This window comes from Aquila chrysaetos, chromosome 18 (genome assembly GCF_900496995.4).
Source record: "Aquila chrysaetos chrysaetos chromosome 18, bAquChr1.4, whole genome shotgun sequence".
Taxonomy (NCBI): Eukaryota; Metazoa; Chordata; class Aves; order Accipitriformes; family Accipitridae; genus Aquila; species Aquila chrysaetos.
Window position 1 is genome coordinate 26208424 of NC_044021.1, and position 20289 is coordinate 26228712.

The window sequence follows — 20289 nt, forward strand, 5'->3', positions numbered from 1 at the left end:
TTACAGTGGTGATAAAAGTGGAAGAAGTCTAATCTAAACACCTGAAGACAAGGATATCTTGATCAGCTTCAGCAAAATTTGACAGAGTATGTCTGTGCCTTTTAGTGTGACAAGAACAGTCTTCACCTCCATTGGGTAGCAAAAAGGATTCTTGTATTAGCTTTTATTGTTGACCAGAAAATACTCTGGTTTTACTCTAGTTGACTGTTTGCTTTGTATTTTGTAGTTGCTTGGCTTTTGTTTGTAACAGATGAAGGCCTAAATTAAGAGTGGGACTCAGCTATTCAAATACTTCTAAGGAATAAGCAGTAAGTGGCAAAATATGACATTAGACCTAAATGAAATAACAACAAAGAATATGAGAACCTTTATTGTGTTTGGCCCTTTACTTCTTGTCATATTGAACCACATGCTCCCTAAGTGGTACAGAACAGATTCAGTTTTGGTTTAGTTTGGGGTTTGGTTTATGTTGTTTTTAAACTGACTTTTCTATGGCTTTATGTAGTAACAGTACGTGAGAAAGTAAGGGAATTGCAAATGAAATGCTAACTCCTTTTATGCTAATGGTAAAACTTTCAGTTTTAGTGGGCTAGAACTTCACGTTGATTCTAGGCTGAATTACACTAAATCCACATGCAGTACCAGTGTATATTCACGCTGATGGGATGAGCTCTGACAAAGCCCTGTTTATCTTAACACCACTAGAAAAAGAAAGTATCACAACTAAGACTGTTGGAGAGGCTTATATTATTGTCTCTAGCCGAGAAAAAAGATGACATGTGGTAGCTGCTTGGATAACAATCACTTAGTTTTAACACAAATCTACATCTCTTATCACTTCATTTTCCAATCAATGAACACTTGTTAACAGTAGTCTGTTATAAAATGTCACAGTAAAAGAATTCTTACTTTTACACAAAGAAAATTGTTGTGGAATTTAGTGCCAGGGGCAGTCAGCGACATTTGAGATGAACAACTGGGTGAGTTTAAGAAATGCTTCATATGTTTTCATATCTGCTGACACAAAGTAATTTAAGCTAAACTGAACAAAAAAGTACCTAGCTTCTCAGATTCTAGAAGCTAATTGCTGCGAGTACCTGAAGGGCTGCTTCTGTTCTTTGGGCAGTCTTGGTAAAGTTTCGTTTTGACTTCCCCACCTCTCCCCGAAGCATTTGAGAATGTAGGTCACCAAAGGCAGAACAGTGCTGACAAAGTCTTGCACTAAGGAAATAGCTTGGCATGGCCATTTCCATATAAATGCCATCAGGTTTTGTTTACTGTCTTAACTGCAAATCTTCAGTATTAGATTTCACTGATGCTTACCCTCTCTGCAGTTCTGAGGTTCGCTTCCTGGCCATTTCCCCTCCTATCAAAAAGAAAAGCGTGATTTATATCTCCTCCTGAGAGTATTTTAGGGCTCCGAATAAATGCTGAGGTAACAAAGGTAGAGTGGAGTTGGGACTATATGTGATAAATCGAATAAACTACCAAAAAGGGACAGCAAAATGTTTTTCAACAGTTAACTGAGGGAAAAAGAAGTCAGAAAATGAATAAGGCTGCAGCAACTACTTTAGTCTTTGTCCATTGTATGAAATGATGCAGAATATAGATATTTAGAAGTCTTTAAGTGCTGTGGGCTTTTGAATGTGCCATCTTTAACTACAAAGTCAGTGTCTTTAACTACAAAGTCACTTCACATAGAGCTAAGATATTCAGTGAATGAAGGACCTGCCTTAAAAAGCTTTTTCTCAAAGAACTGCCTCTTGTCATAACCTTCACATCACTGAATGCCTCCCTAATAAAGACTTTTTTTTCCTTTTAAGTAATGGCTTTGTGCTACAATATCTCTATGCCTCTCAGATATCCTGACTGTAAAATGGATTAGCCCCAATTTATGTCCGCAAAACAGATGCAGAGGGAGATTGAGCATGTTGCTTGCTGCTCCATGGAAAGCCTGTAGAAAATACGCTACTGGAATCCAGGTTTCTTAACTCTTGATCCAAATTATTGGATCTGCTGCAAAGTTTATCCTTTTCTAGAGCTGTTCTGCATTGTCCCACCTTGTCCCTTTTCATTTTTTGCCAGGGGGTTGGGGAAGAGAATATAATATAGGTTAGAATGCATTCTATCTGAAAGAAAGAGCATGTGATAAGGTACTCCTAAAAAGGGTCTGTGTGCAACAGTGATTGAGATAGACTGGTTTTAACTTTATAGCTTCTGAACCTCTATGTGCTGTGATTCAAGCTCAACTTTTCATTAATGTTGGGGTTTGATGGGAGCTTTGGCAAATAAAAATAAATAAGGAATTCCGTTCAGGTAAGGCATTTGGAGGACTGTGCTCTGTACTGTTAGTGCGATCAAGTTATTTCATTAATACCTGCGCACATCTCCTGAACTCTGGCTTCTATATTTGCATGATTTTATTATTAATTTATGTTTCAGTAAAATTGATGAGCAGCACTGATTCCATAAACGTAATTGGATTAGTTTCTATACAAAGTTACAGTACAGCACATTGCAAAATACAGAATGTCCTAAGTCAAACTTCCTGTGCGTGACACTGGCCCTTTATGCTTGTCTACCTATTTGAAATTCTGCCATGTTGTTTACACAATTAAATATTCCTTGCAATTTTATATCTAAAAAATGTATTTGTACTGCTAGTGAGGGTCTGGCAGGTAGCTAGTTTTGCCCTCCTGTAAGGGCCTGAGACTATACCGATAGCTGTACATAAATTGACTACGTATAACGTAGTATGACATGGTGACAATATGTATGTTGCATATACATATACAAAGGACAATATATTTGTGAATATTTGTATAACGTGGAAAATCGTACTTGATTTTCACCAGATGAAAGATTGGAGTAAATTTAATTGCTTTTTAGTTCCTGTAACTATTCCAAGAAGTGGTTAAAAAAAAGCAACAACAACAGAAAAAAACCCCTGTTTTTCTAAATGGAGTGACTACCCAGCATTAACAAATTATTTCATCATTTTGATGGATGTTTCAACCAAATTAATACTCTTTGATTCATACAAATATTCTGATTAAAACTTACCACGTTTGAAAATCACAAGAGAACTAAAGTGACCTTTTATAATAATAATGCAATCTTGGTGATACATTTTCCTACCCAGGCCTGATGACTTGAAAAAGCATTTCATTTACTGTTTAAAAGTTCTGGCTCAAGACACGACGTAACCTCTGATTCACTGAACACCCAGTGTTGATGTAATCTATCATTTTGTCAGTGTTGCATCTCATCTCTCTCGGTCTGGGAACTGATGTTGGCCACAAAGTTTTCCAACTCTGGTGGAACTGGCTTAATGTATTAGCAAAGGAGCTGCCTAAGCAGGAAAGAATTCTCTGTCTTGTAGAGAACTAGGGAAGGAAGGAGGAAAAAGCAAAAGAATATTTAAAATAACAAAACCTTTCAACAGAATTCACATGAGGGTAAACGTTATAGAAATAACAGGGATGGGCAGTAAGTATAGCAACTTGAAAAGAAGCTGTGTCAACTGCAGGAAGCAGATCTGCATCCCTCCCAGAAGACTTTGTCTTGAAATGAAAGAAGAACTGGCATGTTAGCTGATGGAGAGAATGAACTAGGGAAATATGCAGTCTTAATTAAAATCAGTAATATTCTGCTATTCAGCATGAAATCTGGTTGTGCTTTTCTTATTGTGAAGCTCTGAAAAGGGTAACTGTAGGGCCAGTTTTTCTGCTCTTTGTTGCCATCAGCCCAGAGGCAAGAAAGTTCATCCTTAAACTGTGGCTCGTAGGAATTTTGCGTTCGGAAAGTCCCTGCGGGACCCAGGGTATGGCCAGCGCCTGCACTCTGCTCCGTTCCTGCGTTCTAAGGAAACACAATCCTGCTGCAGTGGCTTGGGAATGTCTAACAAGAGTGTGTCAGAGAGGACGACATTTGATCAATCATATTTTCCAATGTTTATTTAGAAGAGCAAAAGGGAACTTAAAATGCTAGGTCACACCAACAAATCAACAGGTCAGGTCGCATGTGAAGTTACCCGGTGGCCTGTGCCTAGAGGAAAAGATGGTATCCTTCAGCCAGAGCCTACAAACACAGCTGTACTAACCCCTTGGGGAAATGCAGCTAATCTTAGGATAAAATAGTGAGATCTCAAGGTCCTAATCAAGAGTCTTTTTTTCTTGTGAGAGAAGGGACTTCCAGAGGAGATTGAGCTAATCAAGGGCTGGACTACTCTCAGGATTTGCTGCGAGGCCCTGTTCTGTGGCAGAGCACTACTGTCTTATCAGTGTAAAACTGAATAGATTATTTTCTGGACTAAGAAAAATCATCCTTTGTGCAGGGATGAGAGAAGGCTTCTGAGAGCTCTAGAGAATTCATTGTAACTGTATAATGTAAAGTAAGTGTACTGAGTGCTGCAGAAATTCACAACATAGATGCATGTTGGCATTCACATTATTTTATTTTTTTAATAAATGTCCAAGGCACACATAGCACTCGATGATAGCATTCTTGAGTGAAAAATGAAAATAAATGCAGACAATGAAGAACTGCCCAATCTCCCACTTTAAAATATGGAAGGAGTTAATTTGCACACAGGATTAAAATGAATCCAAAGTTACATTACTTTAGTAAGGTAGTGTGATAATGTGGTGGGTTGACCTTGGCTAGCTGCCAAGTGCCCATCAAGCCACTCTATCACTCCCCTTCCTCAACAGGAGATACAACAAAAGGCTCATGGGTCAAGATAAGAACAAGGAGATCACTCAGCAATTACCGTCACAGGCAAAACAGACTCAGCTTGGGGAAATGAATTTAATTTATTACCAATTAAACAGAGTAGGGTAGTGAGAAATAAGAACAAACCTAAAAACACCTTCCCTTCACCCCTCCCTTCTTCCCGTGCTCAACTTCACTCCCAACTTCTCTACCTCCTCTCCCCGAGCAGTGCAGGGGGACGGGGAGTGGGGGTTGTGGTCAGTTCATTATGCTTTGTCTCTGCCGCTCCTTCCTCCTCGTACTCCTCCCCTGCTCCAGTGTGGGTCCCTTCCACGGGCTGCAGTCCTTCAGGCACGGACTGCTCCAGCGTGGGTCCCCCGTGGGGTCACAAGTCCTGCCAGAAAACCTGCTCCAGCATGGGCTCCTCTCTCCATGGGGCCACAAGTCCTGCCAGGAGCCTGCTCTAGCACGGGCTTCCCACGGGGTCACAGCCTCCTTCGGGCATCCGCCTGCTCCGGCGTGGGGTCCTCCCCGGGCTGCAGGTGGAGATCTGCTCCACCGTGGACCTCCCTGGGCTGCAGGGGGACAGCCTGCCTCACCGTGGTCTTCCCCATGGTCTGCAGGGGAATCTCTGCTCCGGCGCCTGGAGCATCTCCTCCTCCTCCTTCTGCACTGGCCTGGGGGTCCGCAGGGCTGTTTCTCTTACATGTTCTCACTCCTCTCTCCTGGCTGCTACTGTTGTGCAGCGTTTTTTACCCCTTCTTAAATAGGTCATCACAGCGCGCTACCACCGGGCTCAGCTTTGGCCAGTGGCAGGTCCATCTTGGAGCTGGCTGGAACTGGCTCTGTTGGACATGGAGGCAGCTTCTGTTCTCTTCTCACAGAAGCCACCCCTGTAGCCCCCCCACTACCAAAATAATAAATAAAAGAAATAAAGAAATAAAGAAACTAACATTTTTTCTCCTCCCCACCCTGGCCCCTGGAGGATGAGCTACCTGGCAGACTGTGAAGTGAAGGATGGAACCGAGGCCAGCAAGGATTATGTTGGCAGAACATGCTTGCCTTGGGGTAGCCTCGATTTCTTTGTGTGACTCATTTGTCTTTACCAAAACTGGATGATGGCACATTTTCAACAGTATGCATTCAGGACTAGGAACTAAATTCATAAATTTAGTTAAATTAAATTGCTAAATTAAACCTCTAAATCCCTCTCTATTTGAGGACAGGGGGTCTTCAAAGTGTGACCAGAAATTAAGAGTTGTTAGGTTATTTGATAAAAAGCTCACCTCTGCACTAACTGTAGCACAGAGCAAGAATGGCAAGCAGAGGAACCTCCATCCTTATGGGGAACTCAGAGAAACAGATCCCATGTCCCAGTGCCCCTCAGGACTGTCACAAAAGAGAACTGACACCCATCATCCAGGTTCAAGAGACATTGAAGAGAAGAGTTGGAAGGGTCCTACAATGATCGTCTAGTCCAACTGCCTGAGCACTCCGGGAATGACCAAAAGCTAAAGCATGTCATTAAGGGCATTGTCCAAATGCCTCTTAAACACTGACAGGCTTGGGGCACCGACCACCTCTCTAGGAAGTCTGTTCCAGGGTTTGGGCACCTTCTTGGTAATGAAATGTTTCTTAATATCAAGTTTGAACCTCCCCTGACATTCAAGGACTCTTGAGATTGCACAAGACTTCTTATGGCATGTTTAGGGGACAAACCAAAGGCAGAGAAAGGGAGGGATCATGGTGGCTTGGAGAGAAACAAGTGTGGTTAAATAGAGGGCTAAGAAGACAAAAGGGGTCACTGGTGTAAACAGGTTGCTGGTCAGAATGCTTGTCTGGCCATGCCCTGCACCTGGTCACCACCTGCTGTCTTGATGCCTTCTTAGATTTCATTTCTAACTATTTTCCTGGATGAGGGGACTCTCTGTTTTGTGTTGATGTGATCATATGGAGGTCTAAGTGTCAGCGACTGGAGTCAGACCATGGATTATAGAGCCTGCATATCAACAGTGGAGAGACTGGAGTGAGTAAAAAACAAGTGCCAACAACTGCAGTGTGGATCATGGGTCATATGTGTCTGTGGTGCAAGCAACTGGACCAAGCCAGAGTAAAAATATCAAGGCAAACTAGGTAGAAAGGAGGTTAAGAGGCTTGGGAACAAGATGTGTCTCTGGGAGTGGGGCAATTGGAGAAGCTGGCTTCCAAAGGGACCACGAGGTCTATGCCAGCTGATGGAGAGGCTGTAAGATCTGAAGGTCAACTGAGAGACTGCATATGTGTGTGTTTCTGTGCGGGAGGCAGCTGGGGAGAACAAGGATCCAGGCTGGATGGACTGCATGTCTAAGCTATTGGGTAGTGTGTGCCCAGTTACTGGAGGGATCCACAGCACGCATGTTTATGTGCCTCTGTGTGCAAGGAAATCTGTACCAGCAGCTGGAGTGGGACTGTGGGGTCTGGGGACTAGCATGCCCACATGTCAGCAACTGGGGAGACCTGGGATCCACGGCCAGTTACTGGATGGACTGTGTGTCTAAGCCTAGCTACTGAGAGAGCCATAGTGCGTGTGTTTGTGAGCGAGGAGGTCTGTACCAGCAATTGGAGTGGGGTTACAGGCCCTGGGGACTCGTACGTCTAGGGTACAGCGGCAGGGGAGATCAGGGATCCAGGCACCAGCACATCCATAGTGCGTGTGCCTATGAGTGAGGTCTGTCCCAGCAACTGGAGTGGGATTGCAGGTCTTGGGGGCTCATATGTCCAGGGTACAGCAGCGGGGGAGATCGGGGATCCAGGGATAGACTGAGTATCTAAGCTCAGCTACCAGAGGAATCCGCATTATATATATATCTGTATATATTTCCTACTAACAACGGACCTCCATCCCAATCAGTGAAAGGGCAACAAGATGAGGCCATTGGTGCTGTTTGTGTTTGTGTGAGTGCTGAGCATTTCTGTCTGTACTGATCTGTGTAGCTGTCCATGTATGTCTATGTATGTATGTGTTGCAGAAATGTGTTTGTATGTACGTGCCTACTGGGAATACATGTTTAGTCTCACTACTGATTGGAGGTGGAAGCATGGAGCTGCAGCAGCCTTGCCTCTATCAGACCACAGGATGTGATAAACTCTAACAAGTTTGGAACCATGCTCTGCTCTCCTTGAGACAGAAACAGGAACATCCACCAGAAAAAAAACCACGACCAAGGGGATCCTGTGTTGTCCCCTCACCAGGCAGAAGGCAGTAACTTAAAGGAAAGGAGTGAATGGAGCCAAGTCTACACTCAGGGCAGCAGGCAAATGCCCTCCTTGCCTACCTCGCCTTCCCAGGTGCCTCTATACAACAGGTATGATGCTCTGGATTTGGAAGGTCAGCAAACTGGTGATGTGGCTGGTGGTCCATCTACACCAAAGGTGTTGCCAAGGTCAGAAAGGCCTACCCCCCTGTATCATGACCACCACCACAAGCAAGAAAAGATGGGTTATAGTTGTAGGTGACTCCCTTCTGAGGGGAACAGCAGGTCCAATATGCCAGACAGACCCTCCTCTTGGGGAGGTCTGCTGCCTCCCTGGGGTCTGGGTTAAGGAAGGACATCGCTAGGAAACTTCCTAGCCTGATACAGCCCTCAGACTATTACTCATTACTGCTCTTCCATGTGGGTGGTGATGAAGCTGCAACACGTAGTCCAAGGGCAAGCAAAAGAGACTTCAGGGCCTTGGGACGGTTGGTAAGGGAATCTGGAGCACAGGTAATTTTTTCCTCCATCCTTCCAGTTGCAGGCAGCAATATTGGAAAAAACAGGTGGACCCAGTCTATTAATTAATCACTTTGTGACTAGTGTCACTGCCAGAACTTTGGGTTTTTCGATAATGGGATGGTCTACATCAGGGCTGCTGGTGTCAGATGGGATTCATCTTTCTCAAAGGGGGAAGAGGGTCTTTGCTCATGAGCTAGCGGGTGTCTTGGTTTCGGCTGGGATAGAGTTAATTTTCTTCTTAGTAGCTGGTACAGTGTGTTTTGGATTTAGTGTGAGAACAGTGTTGATAACACTGATGTTTTAGTTGTTGCTAAGTAGCGCTTATCCGAAGTTAAGGATTGTTCAGTTTCCCATGCCCTGCCAGCAAGCAGGTGCACAAGAAGCCGGGAGGGAGCCTGCCCAGGACAGCTGACCTGAACTAGTCAAAGGGATATTCCATACCACAGAACGTCATGCTCAGTATATAAACTGCGGGGAGCTGGCCAGGAGGGACTGATCACCGCTTGAGCATCGGTCAGCGGGTGGTGACCAATTGCATTGTGCATCACTTGTTCTTTCTTGGGTTTTATTTCTCTCTTTTTTTTTTGTTATATTCCTTTTCATTACTATTATATTTTATTATTGTTGTTATTATATTTTATTTTACTTTAGTTATTAAACCGTTCTTATCTCAAGCCACAAGTTTTACTTCTTTTTTTTTATTCTCTCCCCTATCCCACTGGGAGGGGGGAGGAGTGAGCGAGCGGCTGCATGGTGCTTAGTTGCTGGCTGGGTTTAAACCACGACAACAGGGCTGATTGACAGAGCTTTAAACTAGGCTTGAAGGGGGAAGGGGACAACATCAGGCTTGCCCGTGATAAGCCATGGGACGACACGCCAAGGTTTGAGGGATGGGGTGCTAGCGAGGGCCCTCAGCCTGTTGCTGCGAGACATGCTGGGTACACTGGAGCACACTTGTAGTCTTAAGGAGGTGAGCCAGGGGCCGCTGAGGTGATAGGAATCAACAGGGAAACACTGGTGAAATACCTCAAACTAATAATTAAGCTGTGTTCCTCTAAAAAGATGACACAGCTGACAGCCCAGTTGAAATGCCTCTACACCAATGCATGCAGCATGGGCAACCAACAGGAGGAGTTGGAAACCACCATGCTGCTAGAAAGCTATGACCTCGTTGCTGTTACTGAAACTTGGTGGGATGAGTGCCATGACTGGAGCACGGCTGTTGATGGCTACAGGCTGTTCAGAAGGGACTGGCAAGGAAGGAGGGGTAGAGGCATTGCCCTCTACATCAAGAAATGAATAGAGCGAGAAAAGTTGTCTCGGAACAACAGCCATGAGCAGGTTGAAACCTCATGGGTAGGAATTAGAGACCAAGGCAACAAAGGGAACCTTGTGGTTGGTGTCTACTACTGGCCACCCGATCAAGGGGATTCTATTGACAAAGCCTTCTTACTTGAGCTACAGGAGGCACCGCAACCGCAGGCTCTCCTCCTGCTTGGGGACTTCAGCCACGCTGACATCTGCTGGAGAAGTGGCATGGCGAGCTGTAGGCAATCCAGGAGACTCCTGCAGTGCATTGAGGATAACTTCTTAAGCCAGGTAATAGACAGCCCTACCAGAGGGGACGAGTTACTGGACCTGTTGGTCACCAATGCAGGTGAGCTAATCAGAGACGTCAAGACTGGAGGCAGCCTGGGCTGCAGTGATCATGCGCTGGTGGAGTTCACAGTCATGAGGGATATGGGACAGGCAATGAGTAAAGTCAAGACCCTGAATTTTAGGAAAGAAAAACTGCAGCTGTTCAAGGAGTTAGTCAATAGGACCCCCTGGGAAACTGCCTTCAGGGACAAGGGAGCAGAACAGAGCTGGCAGATCTTTAGGAATGCTTTCCATAGGGTGCAAGAGCTCTCAATCCCCACGTGTAAGAAATCAGGAAAGGAAGGCAAGAGACAAGCATGGATGAGTCAAGACCTGCTAGTCAAACTAAGAGCAAGAAGGAAATGCACAGGCAGTGGAAGGAGGGACAGGTGGACGCTGCCTGGTTGTGTAGGGATGGGGTCAGGAAGGCCAAGGCGCAGCTGGAGCTGAACTTGTCAGGGCTTCTATAGGTATGTCAGCCAGGAAAGGAAGGTCAAAGAAAGTGCACTCCCCTGATGAATATGACTGGCAAACTGGTAACTGGGAGAAGGCTGAGGTACTCAACAATTTTTTTGCCTCAGTCTTCACTGGCAATCTCTCCTCCCACACCTCTCAAGTGGATGGACCTCAAGGCAGGGACTGCGGGAGCAAAGTCCCTCACACTGTAAGAGAAGATCAGGTTCGAGACTGTACCTCATTTCATGCTAATCTATACTGCATTCATTTTTTCCTTCAAAACTAGGCTCTGATTTAAAGCTGTACCTGTCTTCATCTGTTTCTCAGCTGTATGGTAGGGACTCTTCTTGAACCTCAAGCCAGCTCAAGCATGATGAAGGGTAGGTTTCCTGTGTCCACACAGCGAAGGAGAAAACTTGGAAAAAAAATACAACATAATTTTGTTTTGTGCTCTCATGAGAGATCACAAGTGCATCTGCCACACTCTACCACAAAACCTTCATCGGTAGCGCAGCCAAACTCAATCCTAACACGAAGGGGCTTTACAGCATTTATGACATTCTGGGTCATTTCAATAATTGCCTGAAGATACCGAAACAGGAGTTTATAGACCAGTTTTATAATAGTTGATAAACTATTACTGCACATCTCAAGGCAAGTATAGGTATGCAACGGTTTTTCAAAGTTAGCTATGTATCTATCCTGCATTTGAAAAACTGAGACTCTACTGCACATTAACTGGATCTTTTTGCTTTTCTCCCTCACCTCTGCGGGCAGATTGTTTTAACTCGATTCCAGCACAGCAGCGATCAAGGTGTAGTTCACCAAGCTCTGCCAGGCCCTTGGAGCCGGGTTACAAATTCACGAACAAGGATGCACAAAGTTCATTGCCTTTCTGCTGACTCCTGAACCGCCGCTGCACCGCTCCGCTGTGCCAACCCTAGGCCTGCTCCTAGGCAAGCTGAGGGAACGCCAGGTTTATCGGGAGTGCCTACCGCAGCGCGCAGCCCAGCCTTTCTAAGTGAATTTTTATTTACTTCACGTCAACGACCACAGCTTACAGCACCGCCCAGCAGCAATCCAGACCCAAACCTGCCAGAGCCCGGCGGGACGCAGAGGCCTGCGTTGCCCCTCGGTCTCCCCTTCTCCCTCGGGAAGGGGGAATAGGATGCTCGAGATGGCGGAAGCTGCTGCTGGACCGGGCCTCGACGCCCGCGCTAGCCGGGGCGGGGTGGGATGGGATGGGATGGGATGGGTGGCCGGCCGGCCCTCCCCGCGTCGCCCCCGGAGCCTCCCCTCCACCTGCCCCTGCCCCTGCCCACCTGCTGCCGGGCAGGAGCAGGCAGAGGCACCGCCGGCCGTAACCGGCCATTTAAGGCAGCAACGGCGGCAGCTGCCCCCCCCCCGCGCTAACTCATTACCTCAGGCTCCGCTGAGGGTGGAGGGGGGGGGGGGCGGGAGCGGCCGCCTGCCGGACAGCCCGCCCGGCCTATGGCGTGGGGGCGGCGCCGGCCGCTCGCCAATGCCCGGGCAGCGAGGGCGGTGCCTGCCGTGAGAGCCGCCGCCGCCGGCTTGACAGGGGCTGCCGAGAGCGGCGGGAGACGCGGGCGAGGGACAGGTCGGGTTTGGGCGGCGGACCGGCCGCCCCTCCGGAGCTCGGCGGTGAGTGGGCGCCTCTCGCGGGGCGAGCCCCTCTTTTTAGTGCGTGCGTGTGTGTGTGGGGGGGGTTCCCTCCTTTTTAGCGCGCTGGCTAATGGATTTCTATTCGGTGAAGGAAAGCGCAAGGTGAGGGGGCTGGCGCCTCCGGGCTCTGCCGTTAACGTGAGGCGGGGGGCTGCGGGCGCGGCGGCTTTCCTCCGCAGGATTAACCCCTCGCTGTCCGCCCCCCGCTTTCTTCTGCCAGAGCCCCCGGGGAAGGGAGGGTCGGGGAGAGCCGTTCTCCTTTGCCCGCCCCATCGGGACGGGCCCCGGCAGCAGCCGCATCGCCCGCCGCCACCGGGGAGGGGGCGCGCGGCCGTAACCTGTGTGTGAGGGGGGTGGGCTGCCCCCCCCCCCCCCCCCGGCTCCCGCCGGCGCTGCACCGGCGGGTCGGTGGATGGGCGATGCTGCCTGAGGGCGGCCGGTAAGCCCGGCTCTGCCTGAGGAGCTGGGGGGGGGGGAAGATCCACCTTGCGCGCACCCCCCCCTGTTTCCAAAATGTCGTGCTGTTTATCGAGAGGCGACAACAAAGGCTCAGCCGCTGCGGCTGCTGCTTCGCGCTCTCCTGCAGAGCCAGCGGTCCCCTTTTATGGAGATCGATGGGTAAAGACGAGTCGCCTTTTTTTTTTTTTTTTTTTTTTTTTTCCCTTTTAAATGCCCAAGCGTCAGCCGAAGGGGCTTCGTCTCCGAGATGGCGTCCTCCCTGAAAACCAGCGTCAGGTGTGGGAGGCTGTTTGGGGACTGCAGTGTAACACCCGCAGGTACCGAGCCAAGTACAGTCAGTGGTCCAGGCTGGAAACCGGGACGAGACGAAATCCCACACGTTAATCTGCGACCCCAGCATTTGCTTGAAAATAAATACACCCAGCCCCCCCCCCCCCCCCCCCCCATCAGCAGCGGCTGCAAGTACTTATTCAATCCTGCGTACGAGCTCTTGTACCCGGGTGAAATTCTTCCACCTGGGCGTGTGCTACAAGGTGGAAAGTGTGTGTCTTCAACGTTGACAGCTTTGGATCTTGCAGTAGATGCTGCTGACAAGCCATTTCCCTATTCTTGTTTCGCAGGGTCTACGTGAGCAGGTTAAGGGGGGGGGGGAATTATTTCAGATTTTACAGAGGATTGCATAACTGCTTATGTTTATTTGAAAAGAAAAGAAGAGGAGGGGCAAAACCAACCCCCACCCTGAAATGAAACACATGATACAAGATGATTTTCACTGGCTTTTACTGAGCCTTCACACTGCTTTCTCAACTAGTATCATTAAATAGCATGCTCTAGAAGGTTGGTGAGTGTTAGCGTGTTAATGGAACATTAAGGTTTGGGGTTTTTTTTCTTCCTCTGGTGCTGTGAAGACCTGGGGGGGGGGGGGGGGGGAACAGAGAGATACCTATACGCTTTCATAGTCTCAGGCTTAAAATAGCATGACTGTTTATCGAATGTATACAATTTATTCATTCTTAAAATGTCAATGGCCATTTCTTTAATCCTTTAGCAATGAGCCATTTCTTTTTCAAGTTATGTTTTTTACAGGCCCTACCCCAACTCAATGTCACCCTTCCCAAAAACAAAATAAAATGCTGTTTTGAATGCTTTTGTACCTCTCTGGGTCACAGTCATATGCCTTTAAATAGTCCGTCATTTGTAACTGCTGAAGTGTATGTTCAGTATTAAATCATAGTACAGTGTAATGCTTAGACAGCATGCCATACAAGGATCAAATTGCAGATAAAGTTCACATAGGAATCTCCTGCAGTGCTTGCACTTGACCCTTGTAAATGTAAGAAAAGATCTTTATAAATGGAAATATACATCCAGCAAGTAGTTGTTTCTGTGCCCAGTTTAAACTGTGGATTGACTGTGATGAAAAATAATGTCATCTTATTTACTTTTTATAGTAGGTATATTATCCAATTACTTTCTGTAGGTAGCTGTATGATAGGAGTTAATTTTACTTCTTGTACCTCGAGCTTAATTTGGAGAAAAAGAAAAAAAAAAAAGCGGCTCTTTTAAGGAGGGAGGCAGGCAGTTATATCAATTTATGTTAAGATTTGTGTATTCTGATTATAAGTAGAGGCAATTACTTGTACTTAATATATCTCAGAATGCTTTAGAGAATAAACCTTCCAATGTTTGAACTTGATGACTTGCTCTCAGTTGATAAGCTAAGATGCAAATTAAAATATCAGATATTTTCTTTCTTTGCATACTTTGATTATGTAAGTCTTCAGTATGCGAATGTGACTGTATTCACAAGCCTGTATCACTGCATGAAGAAAAACGTTTAACAAGAGCAGTCTTTCCTGTGGTGTAGTCACTCAATGATGTCATGTCCTTTCTATTTGTACATGCATACTGCTTGCAGCCCTTGCATAAATGAAATGGACTCTTTTCAACGAGCAACAAACTGGGTTTTTTTCTCTCTCCGAAAACCTTTTTTGTGCTGTGCATAACGGAAATTAAATGCAGGTATATAATTTTCACCCTTAGTGTTTCTCTGCCATACTGGCATGACTGTTATGGGCTTAAGTGCTTTTAGGTGCCTCTGCCAGTTAGCTGAAAAGAAATATTTTGCTTGCTGTTTGTACTGCCATAGTGTCTGGGAGCTGTGAACAGGGACATTAACTAATGTGTTAGGTGCAATATAACCGTGGAACAAAAACTTGGGTCTGGCCCCCAAAATATTATGATCCAAAATACAGAATAAGACCACTGTAACGGGTACAAAACAGGGAATGCAGCTGTTTTTAAGAAGAATACATCGGTACATGTATGTGCATTATCCAGCTATGTATTTTCTCTTTCTCGTATGTTAGAGCAAGGGAAATTGTAGAACTTAATGTAAGACTCGCACAGTTCTCTGAGGGAAGTTCTGGTATCAAAGGGCACTCTTGGGACGTGAATAATAGCTTGGTTTGGGTTTTTTTTAAATGTATTTAACTTGACTAAATGCCGAAAGTTGAAATAAAATAAAAAAACCCTGCATCGACCCAATATGAAACATTGCATCTTCAGGCTGCTTAATTTTTACCATTCTTTAAATTTAAGGTAATTTTTTAAAATTTTGAAATGGAGTTTTCATTTCAAAATCAAAGTGTTATGCAGGAAAAATCAAATTGCTTTGCCTTTTCCCCAATATTTTCAATAAGCTGTTTTAGCTCGCTCTTCCTCTTATCTCCCTCATGTGCCCAAACCCACAGAAAATACTTAGTAACAAATACACCTTCAGCAGAAAGAAATTTCTTAGGGAATGCATCAGCCTGCCCATCCCAAGTTGCCCATACATAAAGTGCTGTAAGAATTTCCCATTGCAATGCAGTCTGTTTATTGGAATACTTTGAAATAGTAGTGAAAGTCACGGTACGTTGAGAGGATGTTATTGGTAAAATACCCCAGTATAAATAAGGTCTTTAAGTACACTGGGCCTGCACATGGGCTACAGTGCAAGTACGCACAGTCTGTTCAGGTTTCAGGACGCTTTTTGTGGCTGGGTGTTCATCTCAAGTGCTGACGGAGCAGAACAGACTGATTTTTGTGCTGGTCATTTTTCTTGGCTCGCAGTGTATGTCCATCAAAACAAACTGAAAGTTTTTCTCTATTGTTAGGTGTTATCTGTAGTGGGTGGGCAATTAAGATTCCCTCTTAGCAGGAGCAAACAGAACTGTGTCAGGACTCTAAGGCAGATGTCGTAGAAGCCTAGGTTCTTACTCTTGCCAGTTGTCTTAAGGTTCCCTCTTCTTTTTCTTTTCTTCCTCAGCTTTCCCCTGCCTCAGAGTGTCCTGAGTGTGTGATCTAAACTTAACTTGTCATGGATTGAAAACCAAGAGTATACACACCACAGCTTCAGTGCCTTATGGGGCAGATGAAAATATAAAAATTAATCTGCAGTACAACTGTCTTAAATTATCTTATGAAGTTAATCCTTGCCCAGTTTGGCTAATCTTAAGAATATGCTTGTGTGTCAGTGTTCAAATATTGGAGCATTTGGTAAAATGAGCACAGAGAAACTTAAAAAAAAAAATCAAGGATGTAACAGTTTTTGCTTGAACCTCTGAAGGATGCAGTCCTAGTTCAAACAATTTCTTAAATGCACAGTTGAGGAATGGTGTTCTATTGGATCAGCGCTAAGAAAATTCTTGCAATGGAAATTCAAATGCTAAGACGTCTTGCTCACAAAAGCATTCTTTTGTTGTTGATGACTGCTTATTTTTAAATTAAAGACAAATATGTGTTTGCCTGTCTCATCCGATTTCACTGTTGGAAGGACCAGTACCTGAATGGTTCATTTTACAGGAGCTTATAAATGTGAAGGAACTTATTGACGATTTAGAAGGGAAGTATTCCCCTCTTATTTTGTTCTGAGCTGTGGGTAGTTGAAAAAAATCTGTACTTAAAGGTTAATTTATTTTGTTGGATTCAGACAAAACTGAAGCAGCAGACTTTAGGAATACAAGGGATCTTTAGACAATCTAATCTGACTCATGAATTAGTTATTTTCAGCTAGTTATCTGAGAGCAGTAACATACATTGATAAAAGTCCATCTTTCAGAGATGCTTGACTAAGTGTATCTTCTGTATTAAATAAAGTCTAATGTGCAGATGTCAGCATGTGAAGTGTTTGCAGCTATTCTTAGACGTTACCTTTACTATTTCCAATGGTTGATTTTCTCTCCCTAAGGAAGTCTTATTTCTAATTTGCTTTGGTGTAGCCTGAGTTTTCAGCTGTTGAGTTTATTGATATCTTTGGCAGTAAAGAGCCATTTCGTATGTGATGCGGTTTCTTTACAAAGGTATTTGGATACCTCACTCAAGTGACTGCAATCACCTGACAAATTACATTGGTGGAATTCTTTAAGTCTCTCGTGGTAAAACATCTTGTCTCATGATTTTGTAGCTCTTGTACCATCTCCAGTTCTTTTATCAGAGATGATGCTTTGTGAGTATTAAATCTTACAGTGCTTTCAAGGCCTGTAAGCCTTCGTTAGCTCAGTTTTTGTTTGATCTAATTCTATCCCTGTCAATAGCATCAACTTGGTTGTCTTGATATTTTTACCTGTAGGTGGTACACAAAGCCCCCCCATCTTACCGGTATTCGAAGTGATCTCCTTGCTGTACAATCTCTGATCTCCTTTCATGAACTGGATCCTCATTACTCATGGCTCTTGCAGAAATACTGCAGAAGTCCAGATTAGTAGTCTGCTCTGGATGGAAGTGCTGGGAGGGTACCATGTATGGTGTATGAAGAAATGAGGCTAAGCAAACTACAGTTGTAATGGTACAAATCAGGGAACCTGTACTTAACTAATCCTAAAGTGATGATATGCCCAGCATGTTATTTGGAGCTGTAAATTAATTGCCTGACTAACTACTGCGGAGAGCAGCTGTTGTCTTGTAGCCTTTTTGGATCTGTGATTCCCAAGTCTTTTTTGATACACTATGGAAAAATACCTCTTCTAAACAGTTGAGGCTCCTCTTTTTGTGTGCTTTAACCAGTGTTTTACTTTCTTCTGTGAGGGCTGTTCTAGATACTGGCTTGTATCCTTGCCTGTGTGTGGAATTGCAGGGTATTTGTGTCCAGATTATTTCTTCATCTACCAACGATAGCAGCCCAGCAGAGCTCAGGATGAATACTTAGTAAGTGGAATCCTCAAATGGGATAGTCACATAATGGAAAAAAAACCAAAACATGATAAGAGTTCACCAGTACATAAATGTGTGGTGGATGCCTGCATTTATGCTTTTGCCTTCATAGTTGAAACCTTGTGTAAGTGACATGGTGGTATTACAGTATATTGTAGAGCTAGTTAAGAGTTAGTTAGATAAAGAGTTTTTGTGTAGTTTTAAGTGTTGTCAGGTGAATGTGTCATTTAAAAGAAAAAAGTTCTAATAGAACTAATGCTGATGTATGTGTGTCTGTGTATAGATGCTTCATTTATACGTATATAAAGAGGTGATATTTTATGAAGTGCTTCTTTGGAATGGAGGAATGTAATTTCCGAAGAACTAAACTTAGTTTTACATATAAGGGATATTGTAGCAGTAACTGTGTAGGCAGATAGCAATAGTTTTTAGAAATAGAACAGTAACAGCCATTTGTCAGCAGTCAAAATAATCTCTGTGCTTGATAATGTGCTTTCTAAGGTTGTCCCTTTAAAGGCATATGTAACTTCATCACAGTCTGAAATACTGTTTTGCCAAGGAGAAACATTGGACAACTTGAGTAACCACCTTTTTTGTTCCTCTGTGTGTGTTCTGCTGAAGGACTTAAATGTAGCTGTATGATTTGGCGCGCCTTGCCCTTGTCCATAGTGCTAGATACACGTATATTGTTAAGAGAACTCGAGGTTCAGTCGTGAAGTTCCTCATAAAGCCTGTGAAATGATTTAATTTTCTTTAGGTAAAGGTGGGTTTAAATATAGATAAGAGTTGTGTTAGCTCTGGTTGGTCTGCAGTGTTCTCTGCTCATTTTCCTTCTGTGTTACATGCCAGGGAAAATGGATGGCTCTCATTCACGTGAGCATCTCGTGTGGAGAAATATGCCCAGAGAAGAACTCAGAAGAGAAATGCTTTAACTCTGGTTCCTACTGGTAGCTGTGAAGGAAGCTTAAGGGAAGCTTTAAGAGCATTGTCTGGAGCATTGCATTTTATTAGGAGGATGTTGCATTTCTCCAGCTGTTTATCCCTTCCCTCGGCTTGAATGTTTATGCAAAAATGTGGGAAAAAGATTTCATCTGCTGTACTTTGTCTCTGCTGTTTTTATTTGGCATAAATAATTACAGACAGAAAATAAATGAGAATTCCCTTTAACTGCAATTCTGTAACATTTTTAAAACATGGGGAAGATAGATCAAGTACTAAAATAAAACAGATGCAGTCAGACAAATTCAAATGCCTTGCACAGTTTGGTAATGTTACGAATCCAGTTCACTCATAAAAATAGCACCTCTCATGCTTGTTGAAAAGTTGCTTTCTCTTTTGCTTGTATTGACTGGAAGGTCTTAAATTTTGGATGGCAACTATTTGCAGTGCAGTGGACAAGTTTTACCAAGAGTGCAGAAACCTATTCTGATAAAAATTACACCTTAAGCAATCGCATGCTTACCAACACTTGATGCGCAGGAAGGATTAGCAGGAGAATGGAAGGTAAAAACAGGTAACAACATAAAACTACTAGGTTATGTGCCTGTGGGCAGAATTCTTTGTAGCATGCCTATTTTCTAAAAGCCAATGACCTTTCAGGTTTAAGACCATCTAAGAAATATCTTTAGGAAGGCTAGTAGTTTGGCTAGGCTGGAGCTAAGAATGTAGGTGTGGAGAGGTCGAGGCTGATGCATTTATAAGACAATGGCACAGAAATAGGAAGCTTATTGTGAGGTTAAAACAGAAGTAAAATTGTTAATGTTAGCAACATACAGTTCTTCAAATCTTTATGTAATACCAGACTTACCTCAACTTGCTGGCTGTGTTAACTGCATTGCAAGGGGTCCACCATCTCTCTCCTTTCCCCCTGCTCTATTTCTAGTTCTCAATAAAATTGGTAGAGTCCTGGCTACTGTTTTCTTGAGCATTTGTTCAAATGTCTGATGTGATCACATGCATGAGAGAGGCTATCTGTCTGAATGTAGAATCCTACTTTTCTTGGCCAACTAAATAGATGTATAGATGCTTTTGCAGAATAATCTGTTATATTTTCCCCCCTTTGGAAGGTGAGGATGTAAGGAAGATCAGTTAGATGAAATTCGCCCATGAGCTAGGGAATTTTTTGGTCTGAATACCTGTTACAAAGAGCAAGAGTGTTGGGAAGCCCACATACTTGGCTTCAGGAACAGCAAAAATGGAATAGAGTGTTTGAAAGATTTTTTTTTTTTTTTTTTGACCTGCTGGTGCCATTTTGGAGGTAGTAGAACAGTATCTTTGCTTATAAGTCTAGGGTTTGTGCTGTGGATTACCTACTTGCCCTTCTCACTTAACAGGTCATGGAGACAAAACATATAACATAATTGCTGGGTGGCGAGGAGGTTGCAGAAAGACT

The 20289-nt window shown here is 44.3% G+C and overlaps 1 protein-coding gene across 2 annotated transcripts in view; it reads left to right on the forward strand.

The window, feature by feature from the left end:
* Nucleotides 1-12092: 12092 nt before the first annotated feature.
* The window catches only part of LOC115352956 (tubulin polymerization promoting protein), a 69892-nt gene continuing 61695 nt past the window's right edge, over nucleotides 12093-20289 (forward strand). Inside the window, exon 1 of one of the 2 annotated variants that reach the window (XM_030041786.1) lies at nucleotides 12093-12224. Coding sequence is in view for 1 of the 2 variants with exons in the window: in XM_030041785.2 (XP_029897645.1) it covers nucleotides 12316-12347 (32 nt within the window). In the remaining variant the exon portion in view is untranslated. The other variant, XM_030041785.2, reaches the window with a different exon arrangement.